Source organism: Phycodurus eques, chromosome 10 (assembly GCF_024500275.1).
Source record: "Phycodurus eques isolate BA_2022a chromosome 10, UOR_Pequ_1.1, whole genome shotgun sequence".
NCBI lineage: Eukaryota > Metazoa > Chordata > Actinopteri > Syngnathiformes > Syngnathidae > Phycodurus > Phycodurus eques.
Window position 1 is genome coordinate 21,307,007 of NC_084534.1, and position 16,429 is coordinate 21,323,435.

General features: G+C 40.7%; 1 protein-coding gene across 5 annotated transcripts in view; it reads left to right on the forward strand.

Annotated features, from left to right (window-relative positions):
* The window catches only part of bsnb (bassoon (presynaptic cytomatrix protein) b), a 64,167-nt gene that overhangs the window by 11,228 nt on the left and 36,510 nt on the right, over positions 1 to 16,429 (forward strand). For all 5 annotated transcript variants that reach the window (XM_061687414.1, XM_061687416.1, XM_061687417.1 and 2 more), the window contains exon 3: positions 9,082 to 9,861. In XM_061687414.1, coding sequence (XP_061543398.1) covers positions 9,082 to 9,861 — 780 coding nt within the window. The remainder of the gene's footprint in view (positions 1 to 9,081; positions 9,862 to 16,429) is intronic.

Here is a 16,429-nt window from a genome sequence, read left to right on the forward strand (position 1 = left end):
GTCCATTTTGTACAACTTCCTGTGCACAGTTTTTGATATGCAGTGAACCTTCGCTGATTTGGGAATAGCCATTTGCAAACTTACTTGCTTGTGTTTTTTTCCATTTAGGATATAACTGAAAACTAGGCGGTGCAAAACACACGTTCATTGATAAGGCAGTGACAATAGCGAAACTGCTTATATAGGCACCGGAAATGTGAGGACGCTGGCGTGTATGTTGCTGCTTCTAAACCCTTAAAAAATGACTTTCATTTTTTAAATACAAAATCATGTCACAAACGACTCTTTATTTCAGCACTTACTATACCTTACTTGATTGAGCAGCTGACTGTGACTAGCTAATCAGGTGTTAACTTCCAGCATTGCCAACTATGATCTGAACCTTCAACTCAATCAACTCATTAATGCTGTCATAAAAATAAAAAAAATCCCTACTTGTACCTCAACCAAATATTTACCTAGTTTTAAACCTCGCTGCAGTATGCAAGGTCTGAAGCTGTCATGTCCGCTCACGCATTGATATTGCAGGTGAAAATGTCTAAGCCTTGGTAGAGGTTGGTTGCGCTTTGTGTGCTCATGTTGTACGGGTAAGTGTAGGGGGTTGGCACTGTGCAGTAGTTGGATAGAAATGTGTGGAGCACGGCCGAGGGAGACAGTAAAGAATAGCTCATGGCAGGCAGAGGAGGAGGACGTGGAATCATAGAGGACTGCGGAGGTGGAAGTTATGGTTCAGCCTTGGTGAGCTTGTCAGATGCTGAGAGAGCAACACAGATTGAAAGCAGCCTGCCTCTGGAGAGCTAAAGATTTACCACCCTAACCTACTTAGATTGGATTTGACTTTTTGCCTCACAGAAACATATCTTAGCAGCCTTATCATTTGTCAATTAAATTGATTACGGCCACATTCTCACTGATCAATGCTGATGAAGAAAATACTTTTAAACATACTGTACATAACATGCATTTGAAACTCAAACCGAATCAATCGTCCTAAAATAGCCATCCATTCATTTTCTGTAACTCTTGTCCTCCTTGGGGTCACAGGTGAGCTGGAGCCTATGCCGGCCTACTTTGGGCACGAGGCGGGGCAATCAATCATTGGGAACATCCATCCATCCATCCATCCATTTTCTGAGCCGCTTATCCTCACTAGGGTCGCGGGCGTGCTGGAGCCTATCCCAGCTGTCATCGGGCAGAAGGCGGGGTACACCCTGAACTGGTTGCCAGCCAATCGCAGCGCACATACAAACAAACAACCATTCGCACTCACAGTCACACCTACGGGCAATTTAGAGTCTCCAATTAATGCATGTTTTTGGGATGTGGGAGGAAACCTGAGTGCCCGGAGAAAACCCACGCAGGCACGGGAGAACATGCAAACTCCACACAGGTGGGGCCGGGGATTGAACCCGGGTCCTCAGAACTGTGAGGCTGACGCTCTAACCAGCCGCCATTGGGAACATTTGGACAAATAACCACACCCACATTCACACCACCGGACAGTTAAAGAAACATATATTTTTACTTGGAGAAAGCCCATAATTCATTTACATGTGTACTGTTTACTAGTTTTTCGCACACTTTCTTATAAATTCACTGTATCGTCCTATTAAAAATTTGACCACATCTTTGGGAAGAAAATCTACAATTATTCCATTCCACTTAGGGAAAGAGGTGTGGTAAACCCTGGTCTGTCAATAACAGGGCTAATGCTAAACCTTTGATAAAGGTTTTCTGATGCCATGACTTTCACCGTGGAACAGGTTATTTCTATTTTCCATCATTTTCTCTGTGAAATTGCTTGGAATGAAAACAAATCAGAGGTCGACCAGCATCTCGGAACAGTTTGGGCCAGACGTTTTCTCAGAGGTTCCACTGTCATTTACAGATACTTAACATGCTTCAGAGTAGAGAGACATGTGTGCTCAATTTGCACCGAAGAGGATTTCCCTTCAATTTACTGAAAGATTGCACTGCTGATCACAGTCCTGGTAACCAAGGGACATTCCGTATTTGGATGAGCTGGTCCCAGCGGCTTTTTCCATTTTATGATAAAAAACTAAAGAGCAGTTTCTTTCACATTCATCAAAATATCAAATATCATATAATAACAGCACCAGTGTCGATAATCAGGAAGAAATAGACAACAAAATCATTTTGAATTCACATAATTCCACACTTTTTACATGCATATAGACAAAAAGTCCACTGGATTTAACCCATCACTGTAGTGAACATGGCCAGTTGGAGCAGGGGGAGACTGATCTGCTGATAAGAAACTATTTAGATTCATTTAAGATGCCGTATAACACAGACAGTTTCAGGTCTGTTAATCACAGTGTCTATGATGTGACTGCAGACGCAACTGTGGGTAATCATGACGTATTACGCATATAACACCAAGGTACAGTATATTTGTGACTTATAGCTATATTTATAGTATATGTGTATGTCTTTTATATATACACACATGCATTCAGGGTAGAAGGGAGTTGGTCATTATTTTAGACGGGAAGCATACCTGTAATGTATAGCTGAGATGACACGGAGAATAATGCAATTGAAACCCAAAGCTCAAAGCGATAAAGTAGCGCAGAAGGTCCCCAATGACACTCTTCCCCCCACTGTAATACTGGGGAACATTTGCTTTATAATTGGTCCACTTTCTATTAATAGCTCCTACCTTGCAATGGTGGCTTGGTCCTGAGGTGCCACAGTGTAAAGAAATGGGGTGAACCACAGAAAAAGTTGTGGGGTGGCAAAAAGATGACAGAATAAAAAAGAAATGCATCTTGCATTTGAAAATTCAATGAGTCTTCCTGCCATTCATGCAGTTTTACATTGACTCAGCTCTTTCATCTTATAGCTGAACATTCATATAACACAATAGTTGACGAACACCCTTGAAAACCAAACTCTCTACAGAGTTTTACGTTATTTGCAATGAGGATGGTTACAGCAGCTCCCATACTTTCTGTAAAATGGATTTATACTATGAACAAGTTATGCAGTCATGACTTTCTTATGTGTCTGTTTGAAGGTTGTATTGGAACATCCTCTTTTTGTCATCTTTCTCTTAACCAACAATCCCCTGAGCTGTGGAACAGTTTTAACAAATGCTCCCACACAAAATGGAAAAAAATACACAGATAAAAACTGTGTATTATCATCATTATTCTCCTGTATGACTAAAATAAATCAAGTTGGTCGCCACATAGTTGAGTGACTCCACGCACAACGGAAGCAAACTTGGTGCATTTAATAAAACACACTTTGAATTTATCAACTGTTCAGCAGTTTGTTTTCATATTATTAGCTTCATCAACAACGTATGTTGTCAAGGGAAAAAATGCTAACACTTTAGTAGCCAGGATAGAGACAGGATAAGTATAATAATAATGAGAGCTGCAATGTAATAAAAACATTGCAAGGAGACAGTTCAAAAAACCTGATGGCTTCTCAGAAGAATTGCCTGCCTATTACTCCTTAGGCAAGTTAATATATACACACACATGAACAGACAGTTATCATCTGCCTCATTGAACTGAGGCCTCCCCAACTGCAGACATCTTGCTTTGTATCACAGCAAAGTGATAATATTTTAGCGAGAGAGAGGAACAAGGTCTACTTTCTTATCCTCGCACTAAAACAAAACGTTAATGTTATAATTAACAATGGCATATCATTTTCTCATGTCAACCTTTCAGCTGCTTTTGATTGAATGTTTGAACCTTACCAGCATTATTAAAAAAAATCCTCAACTAATCTCCACAAAGCATTATAGTATAATAGAGGCCAGGGGAGAACATGAGAGAGTGCCTCTACACTATGGAAGTCTGTGTTCTTGTGGGGAAAAAAAAGTTTATTTATTTGAATTTGTGTGTGACTTGAAAGGAGTTGGTTACTGTGATGAATCCACAGGAAGCATTTCAGAAATGTTATTGAATTTAGCAAATTGTACCTCAGGGTAGGCGGGCACCTAATTTCCTCAAATTCATTTAAATGTTGAACTTCACAGGTCTCCAGTCCACAATGAGATCAGTCGGATTCTGTGTTAAGAAGTATGGAATACCGAGTAATATGTGAGCACTAATATTTAGTTTCACATCTAATGAATTGTTTCTGTAGCTGTTTTGCTCTGTGTGTTGCAGGCGGCAGACTTTAAACTGAAAGATAATTAGAAGTTTGATTAGTGTATTTGTCCAAAATGTTTTTTAGCTCTCCACTGTCTTTTCATGCCAAGTGAGAAAATAAACTTCCAAGTGAATATCATCCTTATTTATGACCATCTATCCATGTTATCTATCGCTATATAGTAAATGTCAACGTTAAGCACATTCGCCTATACTGTCAAGCTATAAGTGGACAAACAGTGTGAAGTGGGTCAAGAATCCATCTGAGACGCCACAGTCTGAATCTTGCATGTACTGAAATGCGTTGAGAAAAGAACTGCCAGAGAGTAAATCTGGGACACTGGTTTAATTATTATCCCCTAACTCTCTGCATTTAAAGATCCCATATTTTGGCTATTTAGACCTCCATAAAGTGACTCTTTAACATGGACTTCATATGAAAGTGTCAATTTCATAAAAAAAATATACCATGGTTTTTCCACATACGAGTGTCCAGAAAAGGCCCCTCTGATGGCTACTTCTGTTTGACCCAGTTTTGGATCCGCTTTGTCCATATTTGGCAAACACGGCCCCCTTTCTTCTGATTGGTTCCCTCCATGTAGAAAACCCCCTTGTGACAGCGCACGTGTTTGTTATGTTCACAGCTCTGGCTCGGGAGCGGATATGTAGGCGGAAATCTTTGCTAGTGACGGAGATAAGCTTGAGAAATTCGAATGACCTGATTTCAGGTCTCTCGGCAGAAAAATGTCTGGAACTCAAGACTGTGTGGGCAATTTTAATTCATATTTCACAGGTTTACTAAGGCACCATTGAGTTAATATAACATCCCAAATAGCAGAAAAGGGTGGTTTGGTAAAATATGGGACCTTTAAAGTTACTTCATGCTACAATGGAGTCGGAAGGGCCTTTCCAACAAAACCTCTTGAATGTGTCGTCGTTTTCCTTGTTTTTAAATCAATGCATTTTTTTCCCTCGAACTTCCCATTTATTGTCATTTTTAACAATGACCTTCTCTATTACAATTAGACACAGTGAAACATTAACAATGATAGCTGTTGATTTATTTGCATACTTATAGAATTTGTTTTTGCATTGTATATGCATTAATAGCTAAATGCAACAAACAAATTTCTATTCTGGGCACCCAAGCATGGATCATTGGGTACCCAGCACCAAACCTATGTGCAGGTTCTCCTTGAGGATACCGGTCTTGAAAATACCACAGAGGTGACATCTCTAATGAAGGGTCGCAGAGCCTTGAAATCTAGCTAGACTTCTATCTGCAGTGATGAAGGTCGACCGCAGTCGAAATAATGATGATGAGGACGAAGTGAAAGCAAGTTATGTTTACCATCAGGCTAAATTGAGCCAAGCGGAATTGAGTAAACATTTCTTTCCAGAAATAGCCATTTTTGTATCTTGCACAGGTATGCATATAGAGCAAAATTAATGCTATGCTATGCTGTTAATGCTATTAATGCTATATAGAATTAGTGCTTGCTGTTCTTCAGTATGCTGAGTAAAATGTTGGCCCCCTGCTGTTCCTTCAAGAACCCAACATACCTCAGAGTAATTTCATTACTACACATATAACCACCATGCCCATTTTCACACATAAATCAAGACTGTTGAGTTAAGCAGCAAAGTAGAGATTAACACAGACAGGCAGTGAAGAAGCATCCGCAAGAATTTCAATGTGTTTTGGCCCAATTTGAGAGGGGACTAATGGGCTGTTGAATCACAAGTATCCTCACTACATTGTGATCTCGAAGGACCTTGTCTCTATACTTCTTCAAGCTTCGTTCTGTTTGTTTTCTTTTTCTTTTTTTTTTTTTTTTTTTAAATCTATCAAGCTCCCTTGAGGGGGGAACGAACTCTATTGACATTATAACAAGCTTTTCACATCTTAACTTGTAAGAGCACACAATTAAAAGCTAAAACAATCACATTCATTTTAGAAAGAAGTAATGCCAAACCCTCAAACTGTTAACAAAAAACGATTTAGTTTTTATTGTAGCATGTTTTAATATATTGCAAATTTTGGTTTTGGAACATCCTGTATATTGACCGTATGGGCTCCAAACCAACTCATGGCCTTTGACATAGTCTACATCTAACCACAATATTTTATTTTAATTAATAATGTACCAAAAATGGAAACCATGTTAAACAGCACTTTTTGAAGTTTGAGACACGCCTCCTCTGCACCACTCCAGGGAACATTTCTTTTTAACTTGTTAAGCTTAATTTTAAAGGAAGAATTGATGTATTTTTTAGTTCCTATAGTGAGCGAGGAGACAGTCAGTGGTGAGCAAAAAGACAGAAAATGGGCGCCATAAAAAAAAAAGAGGGTAATATTAATAGGATTTACATTCAATAGAGATACCAGCGCTAATCATGGTCCACAGTAACTCATTTTATTTTTACAGATCCACAAGGCCAATCCTTATTTGGATCAGCACCACATTGTGCTCCTATCTTTGTGGACTCCTCTTTCTGCATATGCCTGAATTTAGACATTCAGATTTTACTTCAATATAAATTTGGAAAATGTTTTCAGATCTTTCAAAAAATACTGTAACCACAGCAAGATTTTTTTATTTGGTTGATCACTTCTTTGAATGCTGAATGAGAGCTATCAAAATGTACCAAAGAGATGCAGATGAAGCTGCGAGAGGAGAGTGAGGAGCAATGTGAGAAATGTAGATAAGGTAGAGAAATATCGATGGTGTAAAAAGTAAAAAGACAGACATTCGTAAAAAGAGAGGAGACAGCGAAGGAGGACAGAGAGCCGTTGTGTGTGCAGCGTGCTCGTTTTTTTTTTTTTTTTTCTCTGATAGAGATCATATTTCATAAAGATTCACATGATTGCCTCATAACAAGGGGAACGCGGAGAGAAATGAAATGAAGAGATGAAAGTGATAAATAGTTGCTTGCTGTCCTTGCAGCGGCATTCTTAGTTTTTCCATTTTTTTTTCACCCACAAATGAGCTTAACATATTTGATTATACCAATTGTAATTTAGAAAGGAAAAATAGAGACAATGGCAGAGACAGAAAGAGGATTTTCTATTTTTGAATCTCTGATTGGATGATGTTGTGTTGCTCCACATTCTGTCCACATTGCTTCTTAGACTTCCCCGTTTTTCTGTGAACTGACAGAAGCATGCCCTCATCTCTTTGTATTTAGAACTGGCAGGAGACCAGACAGGGGCTCACATGCTGCTGTGCGTGTGACTTACTCTGTCAATGCTGACCTACTGAATGACTGAGTGAGAATGACTGTAACATGCCAGTCTTCATTTGCATTTAAAACATTACACTCAAATCATATTTCTTCATTGTCTGAGAAGCACTCCTTTCTTCACCTGGCTGTTTGAGCGTGATTCCTCTTTTCATTTGACTTCATTCCATTAGCCTTACTTTGTGTTAGCTTAAGTGATTAACGCATCTGACACAGTGCCACTCCCAAGTGTGCCAAATGTAATTTTAGTTGATTCAGAGTTTCTAGGAGTAGGCAGGAGGGATCGCGTTTCATGAGGATTAGAGAAGCATGGCGGATTGAGAGTCAGTCCCACATTTTCATTTTATATTTGTGGTGTTGTACTAGGAAAGCATTTGTTTGCACCCAAATCGCTAACAGAAATCCAAACGGAGGACTATTTCTGAACAGTAGGAAACAGCATCAGTGACAAGTTGAATGACTGACTAAGAATAGACAGACACACAGAGTCAAATGGCTAAAATATAACAGCAGCAGTTTAATAATGTTCCCAATTAAATGACTTCGGCAGAATTTTAATATCTTGCATTAAAAGCTCTTTGACATATAAAACACTAAAGAGGCTAATGAAACTCGCTGCCATGCTTGACTGCTCTGTCAAACTTAGTGTCAAAAATAGTTATTTAGGGAAGCAGACTGGAGATGCTACTGCTTGCCATCACATCAGGAAGTATCAGAATCCATAGCTCTAAAACTAGCCCACCTGTTTCCTGAATTTAAGGGTCAAGGTTTGGGCAAGAGGTCTCCACATTTGCCTATTTAAGGGTATATGTCCCTAGGTTTGAAGGCAAACACTTTTATTGCGTTTTAGTCCTCCGACTCAACCTTTCACTGAAAACATTTACGATGCAGTAACCTTGCACAGGGTACTCACTACAGTAGTTATAGATTTAGAATTAAAACCACAAGGCAATTGGACAATACATAGTGATTCAACTGTCTAAGTGCGTTGGGTCCATTTTGAACACCCACCTGAGTTACCAAATACGCTGCCTTATCTGATAAAGTGATACGACATGTACTGACCGTAAATTCAAGGCAGCTACAATAGTGTGGCAGCTGTCAAATCACCGGGATGCCAATTATTACATGGCCATGTACCATCAGGCAGAGGAGGGCCTCTTACTGACTATTACCTTATTATGCACCTCGATGCAACCAAGCAAAAACCAAAAAGTTTTTGCAGGAAAGATGTAAAGGAAATGACCACAGCAGAAGAATAGAAGAACAAAATGGGTGGGAGGATTTTAATGAGGAAGTCAACATGAAGTGAGGCGAAATGTTGAAAGCAGCACAAAGAGACGAGATATAGAAAAGGCACACGGAAGATGACAAAATCCCGGGCTGCCATAGTCCGATTGAGACAGCCCAGAAATCATTTTGCCTGTCAAATTTATATCCTACATTTGTTTCTGACTAAATGCTGTTTGCCAATAAATTATTTCCCGAAGGCAAAGGGTAGCTTAAATCCTTACTCAGAGAGAGAGAGAGAGATATTTTCTTGAACAACCTTTAGTAGGCATACTGTACGTAATACCAGTAAATTTGGAGGATGTTGTCGGCTAGGACCTATAACACTTCTCCAGTTGTTTCTTTGGACACTTGACAGAATACAGCACATCCTGGATATTTACTTACTGTAATATTTTGCCTCTGTTTATTTCAGGTGCAGGAGTGGCTATGCCTGAATTGTCAGATGCAGAGAGCATTGGGGATGGATATGACCACGCCACGTTCCAAGAGTCAACAACAGATAAACTCTCCTTCTCATGCTGCCAAACCAGAACCCAAACCTGATGCTTCTTCTCAGCCTGCCCCTCAGACACAGACAACCCCTCAGACTCGGCCAGGGCAGACACTTCCAGCATCTGGCCCTTCTAAACAGACTGGTGCAGCTGGCCCAGGTCAGCAACCAACAAAGTTGCCTCCAGGGGCAGTGCCTCTCCCTGGCATGGCCAAAGCCCCGTCCCAGCCCGATTTGTCCCGAAACTCCCCTGCCCACCAACCTCACCACCCCCGCCAGGACCAGACGCGCAGCGCAGGCAGCTCTCCTTCACGACAGCCCCCACCTCCTGAGCAGACCTTTGGTAAATTATTTGGCTTTGGTGCCTCTCTCCTTAACCAAGCCAGTACACTTATATCTGAGACCACTCAACCCCAACAACCACCCCCAAAACAGGCCCCTAAACCAGCTGGACCTCATGGTCCAGGACCTGGGGCACCTAAACACTCAGGACCTCCATCTTCACAACAAGGGTCTCGAGCTCCACCTCAGCAGCAACCCGCTCTGACAAATTCCTCCAAACCCAAAGCTTGTTGTCCTCTTTGCAAGATGGTCCTCAACATAGGCAACACGACTGAACAACCCAACTATAACACTTGTACTCAGTGCCACTCCAAAGTGTGCAACATGTGCGGATTCAACCCCACTCCACACCTAGTCGAGGTAAGGTCCTAATACTGTATGTGTTTAGAGCAACATACTGCAGGCTGTTTATTTTTTCCATTCCATGATCTATCGACAAGCTTCTTTGGGAGATGCTGTATCGTATTATTGCTCAGGGGGTGGTGTAGTTATGAATTTGTGGCTGTCTTTTATCATTGAGAAAATGTCAAAATTCCTGTGTGGATGATAAAGTGTTTGGCTTCAGGTGCTGTAAAATGCCATCAATCGCTTCTTTTCACCTTCCTTTGCTTCGACTGGTTTCATGCTCCATCATTGGGTCTTTTGTGGAATTTGCCAAGTAATGTTTGAGGTTGTTACCCACATTATCGGTCTGAATATACAGAAACCTGATCACGATGGAAGTAATATATAATTTATTACATACATATCCAATAATTGATCAGCTACTGCCAGTGACCCGTCGGACTACAAAACTACCAAGACTATTTGGACATAATTATTGCGATTCAACCTTTAATCAAATGATTCCTAACCGCAGTTCAGTGGTACACTAGTGAGCCGTGCGAGATCATCAAGGGGAAATTATCCAATTCCTCTCAATTTGTCACAAAAATCTCATTTGTTAATGATAGTACAATTATATATTTGTTCATGTATCTATGTCAGTGATGTACAGTGACTGGCAGAACAATGAAATGCGCTTCCATTAGATGGCAGAAGGTACAATAAGCTTGTGTTTCCACTTGTTGCCATTCATACAACAGAATAAGACAGAGCTTTCTGAGAGTATATCAGTTTTGTTTTCCATTGAACAGACCCAAATTTCGCACTGATTAACGACGAGATCATCATCATTTTAGAATTCATACTTTTTGTGACATTTTTAATTGGTGTTGTGCTGAGATTTTTGTAAAATGTAAAATGGGTGCTTGGCTCACTAACATTTGGGATATGCTGCTTTCATCAATAGACAATAAGGTTTTGAGCTAGTTCTCACTGTCTTCTAATGCTTCAGCTTCTCGTGGTATTTTGGATAAGTCATACTAACGTTGTGGGAACAGTAAGAGTATTGACTTTGCCTAATATTAGCCTCAGGGCTAAATAGCAGTTAGCATGGCAGAAGTCGACTGCTATTAGCGGTAACCAAAGAAATTGTTTAAATGTAATACCATGGCAACAATCAACCAATGTCCGATATAAGATATATAATTTATAAATCTGTATTACTTAAAGAGTACTAAAATAACATTGAAAATGGAGTTATGTACTGTAGGTATTGTATGTAACATGCATTTTCTAACGTTGCTAAGCGTTAAAGCTTACCTTCAACGCAGTATTCAGAAAAAAAAACATGCATCTATGGACTGGGTTGCTGGTTGGAGTGAGATCGGCTCTGCTGATTCGTGAAAGCCACAATCTCCGTCTTTTCCTTAACCTTTTCCTTCTCGCCCTGATTCAAAATTGGTACCGGTAAACAGTGGCAGGAGACTCTGTACCAGTAAGCACCGGGAAAAATAAATAAAAAATGCATCGACCTCCAACACGGCAGCGGGTGTGTCCAGAGGTGCGTAATGTCATGGAAAAACTATCTATAGGTGAGAGTGCTGACATTAACCCTATAGACAGTGTTTGATCCAGATACCTTCGTCTGTAATGTGCTGTCGCTCTTCACAGTGCGAACCCATGTTTCCCGGTCATTTTGCCAGTGTAATATTTTTCATTCAGTCGGTAACATACGACATGTGCATAGACTTCCAGAGCTGGGTTTTAACAAGTCTAATTATGTAAATGAAATCCAATTGAGTGACAGAAATAATCACAGGCATTGTGCAAGGCATTGTTTTTTTTCATGGGCGCAACTTGTCTTCCTTGGTGTCTGGTTGTCACAAGCATCAGTACATGCCATTCAGAGATTGCTATGGAAACAATGTGACTTTAGGCTTTTCCAGACACCTCTTTCAAGCTTCACTGCTTGTGGAGCTAACAATCTACCAAACTTGTAGATGACTTTTACTCTGTTATTACGTGGGTTGTTTTTCAGCTCCACTAGCTACATACCAAAGCTCATTCCAGGAAAAGGTGCATTATTTTACAGTGCCGTGAACACTTTTTGTGTTTGTTCCAAGCAAACTGACAGTAGGAGGTTTCTGAGTGTGTGAGTACGATGAGATCTGGAATTTTGAATCCAGCATGATTTTCACAGCGTGTTTGACACAGTCCTCATCCTCTTCCAATCTCTGCAAACTTTACTTTTCTGTTTCTCAGCCTTGTTTTTCCCCACTTGCATTCAGAATTGGAGCTGCCTGTCTCACCGGGGTTTTTGAAGTCCGGGTGACAAAACTTAAAAGTGCATTATTACCACACCCTGCCACTAGGGACACATGTCTAGCGCAGACGTCCAAAGCCCATTCACATTCATTTACACACCCAATAGCATGGATATGTCTATTCATTATTTCAATGTGAGCTGAACATTGAATTTCACAAGGCTTAATATAACTTAAATATGTTTTTTTTCCCTTAGTGTTTCTATGATGGAAAAACATCTTATAAACAGTTGTACTAACAGTGTAAACAGTTTGTAGGAATAGTTATGGCTCTGTTATGAGGCTAGCGAACAAAGTAATTACGTACATTTTGAAGTGCTGATAATAATGAATTTTATTCTTGAATTTCACCTTTGGCATAATAAATTGTACAATAAAGTGTAAAATGTGACAAAAGCAGCACAATAACAGATTGTTGTACAGTACAAATATTGATGCAAATATAGCTTCTTCATGAGTGACGACATGCATAATTCATCCTCATATATATATGTTGTTGTCCCCCCCCCCCCCCCCCCCCCGCCCACCCGCCAAATCTGTGACGAGACAATGAGCGCCAGCGTCTGTGTGAAAACGAGCGGAGGAGGAGAGAAGCGATCGAGGTGATAAATGAGAGAGGAGAGTGAAAGTCTGAGCTAATGTGTGCACGGACGCCAACTTTGTTGTGTTGCAAGATATTCCTCATCAATTAGTGCCCAAAGTCATGTGCGGATCATGTACAGTATGAGATGTCGTTGTGTTGGGAGTCTCTCCGCTCCTCCATTATGCCTCTCAAAGAGATTAGGAGCAACCTTGTCTCGTTTTTCTTTTCCCTAGAGTTTACAGTGCACTACATGCATCTTCATCTCTCGCAAGAAGTGAAGGGAGCAGGTGCAACAAAGTGGATGCTAAACTTCGGCTCTTGCTCGAATGTAAATGTATATGGAAAAGTGTGTTTGACATAATTTATTACGTTCAAGTTGACCTGTCTGTTTCACGATACCATTATTTGTCCACATTTGTGCACTTATACGATGTGGTCATACATTTTAAGATATAGAACTGGAGGCGGTGGCACTTAAAACATCATTAATAAAAATATGGAATTTCTCACAAAGCTGTAGAAAATGTGTAGAGAAACATAAGCTATCAATTATTCATTGAGGGAGAACATTATAAATAGTTCATAGAGTGTGGAGCAGCGAGAGAGCTGTGTTTGATTTCTCGTGCCACATAAGGTCAATGTTTTCGTGTGCGTGCATTAGAAGAGAATTGAATGCTGACAGCTTCCTCTTCTGATATGTATAAACTACAGAATTAAGAAATTAGGTTGCACACCAGCACATCCTCCACCCTTATGAGAATAAGCGGTATCGAAGATTGTTGGATGAATGGACAAAATGTCCATTTGCTCTTTGAGAACTTGTATTTGTTCCGTACTGTTAGGTGTTAACCTCAAATACATATTTGTTCCCCTGACAGCACATTGGGGATTTATCCATCCATCCATTTTCTATACTGCTTATCCTGTTAAAGGTGACTGGGAGTTGCAGTCCATCCCATCTGACTTTGGGCAAATGGCAAACTACACCCTGGACTGGTCGCCAGTCAATCACAGACAATTTGCCAATTTGTCTTTTTTGCATCTTGAAGGACTCGCTGTCTTGCTCACGCAAATTAGACTGACGTTATGGTTTTAGGTTTGTCAACTAATATGGATGTGATGCTCACTTGTGGTCTTTCCTTGTTGTAGGCTTTTAAATCCAGTTTACTGAAGAGCGCTCTTACAGTTTCATTCTTTAATATGCTCAGCTGTGACGAAGCAATTAAAGTGTGCACAAGGGCACTTTTTATCATTTGCAACACCATCTGCAATAACGACGCGTCAGCTCATTTTGTGTACCTGGAACTCAGGATGCAGTAAAACAGTAATTTTTTAGCACATTGTGAAATGTAATGAGGAATTGCATATACAGGTACAAGATTGTGTGGAACAGAACGTACCTTTCAAACACATTATTTATTTCAAAACCATTAACATTCTTTGACAATTGATGCTGTTTTCTCATCTAATCATCATCTATAAACTACACCCATACTATAACATAGCAACCCTAATCATTTAATCCATTTATCAATTTCTCCATTCGGGATGTCCATAGACTTCAGTGGCCTTGTTCACACACAGTATATATGCAAGGCATATACAGTATTTGTGACTACGTTAGCACTACAGCAACGCATCAGCCACTCTCACACAGGCCCTCAGTATTGATGAACATGTCATTCTAATTCTCAAACAGGCTGGAAGTGTTTTCTGAAGGTTGGCACTGGCCTGCATCTCCCTCAGGAGTTCTTTCCAAAGCCAGATGGCTGGCGGCATCATGCATCCAAGCTTGCCGAGCGCAGCCTGGCTGCTCCCAAAGTGACGATGGTACACTATCACCGATTCAAACAGCCATCCGTCCCCGGTCAGCTGCTTGACGCCTTTTAATACTTCTATATCCTTTTGTGTTGCTTCGTATGGAAGCCGGTTTGCACGCAGATCACGTCTGCTACAGTAATTCAAGAAGCCGCATGCATTACAAGAATACCTGCAGATCAAATTGAATTAATTCTAATCGTGGTTTACAATACATGAAGTAGAACATGAGAAGGCTGATCAGTTCGCTATCAAAAAAGACTAATAATACTTGCATTAGCAGTAAAACAAGGTGGCCACAGTAAATACATTACTGTAAATAAAATGATCATGATTTCATTGCCTTATAATTTGATCAGTCTCTTTCTAATAATACATTACTGTTTTTCACAAACCACTAACTCATATTAGCCATTCTTAGGACTCGGGCGGCACGGTGGACAACTGGTTAGAGCATCAGTCTCACAGTTCTGAGGTGCGGGGTTCAATCCCCGTCCCCGCCTCTGTGGAGTTTGCATGTTCTCCCCGTGCCTGCGTGAGTTTTCTCCGGGCACTCCGGTTTCCTCCCACATCCCAAAAACATGCATTCATTGGAGACTCTAAATTGCCCGTAGGCATGACTGTGAGTGCGAATGGTTGTTTGTTTCTCTGTGCCCTGCGATTGGCTGGCAACCAGTTCAGGGTGTACCCCGCCTCCTGCCCGATGACAGCTGGGATAGGCTCCAGCACGCCCGCGACCCTCATGAGGAGAAGCGGCTCAGAAAATGGATGGATGGATAGTTAGGACTCCCAAATCATTACCAGGGCACATTCCCTCTTCCCTCCACTGTGAAGAAAATAAGAATGTTCCTAACATGAGGACCACAGTTGGCATTGGCTCTATTCTTTTTTTTAATAGTTGTTCCTCTACGTTGGCAACTCTGAAAACAAGTTGTTGCTCCTGTTTGTTTGCACTGCTGACACACGTCCACATTAAAACAAAAGCAGCGCATACTTTACATTTTATCTTTATCTCATAACGGCTGCGAAGGCCGGTCAGAGACTGTGGATGGGCTGGATGTGGCCCACGGGCTGTACTTTGCACAGTGTGCTGTAAGACTTTAAATTCATCCATGAGATTGGTGGGTTGGGAAAAAAAGAACACTAAGCAACAACCTTTGGTGCGCCTTTAAGAACCACACCAAAATTGTTGTGCACCCCTGATTGTATTTAATATTTCATTGTTTTATACTGTTTTGATTTATTGATTTATACTCTTAGTCAATTAGGACATTCTCCTTGTGATTTAGATGACTTTCCCATTAACTGTATTATTTACTTTGATGCTCTAGTTGTTTTCCCCCCTTGTCTCTCGTGTCAATTGTTGACATATGCACATCCACTCACATCCTCTTCTTGTCAGCACTCTTCTCCCTCCAATTGCATTCCTTACTTGAAGACTACTTTCAGATGACATTGATTGAGTTGGCAATTACTTGTGGTTGGATTGCTCTCTGTAGACATTGTGACATTGAAGCTTAGTCCTCTTGTTCCAACACATTAGTGTGTAGTGTTGCTGTTTTTTTAGCTGCAACAGCAGGGAGAGCATTTTAAAACCTCTGTACATAATACGATAACGTTAGAGGAGGTGATTTGGATATCATAGTAAAAAACAGAGGCAGGAAGTATAATGTGTGTGTATGTGTGTGTGTGTTGTGTGAGTAGGGGGGGATTTTTGATGAAGGAGCTAATAGCGGCGTCTCTCTAATCTGTGTTGTGGGAGTGCCGCGATCCCCACGTGTACAGTGCTTAACCCCCCCCTACACAACATTGTAATGCTCCACCTCCACAAATAAGTGCCATTCGAGAATAGTATGCCTTGTTGTGTGATTACACTAAT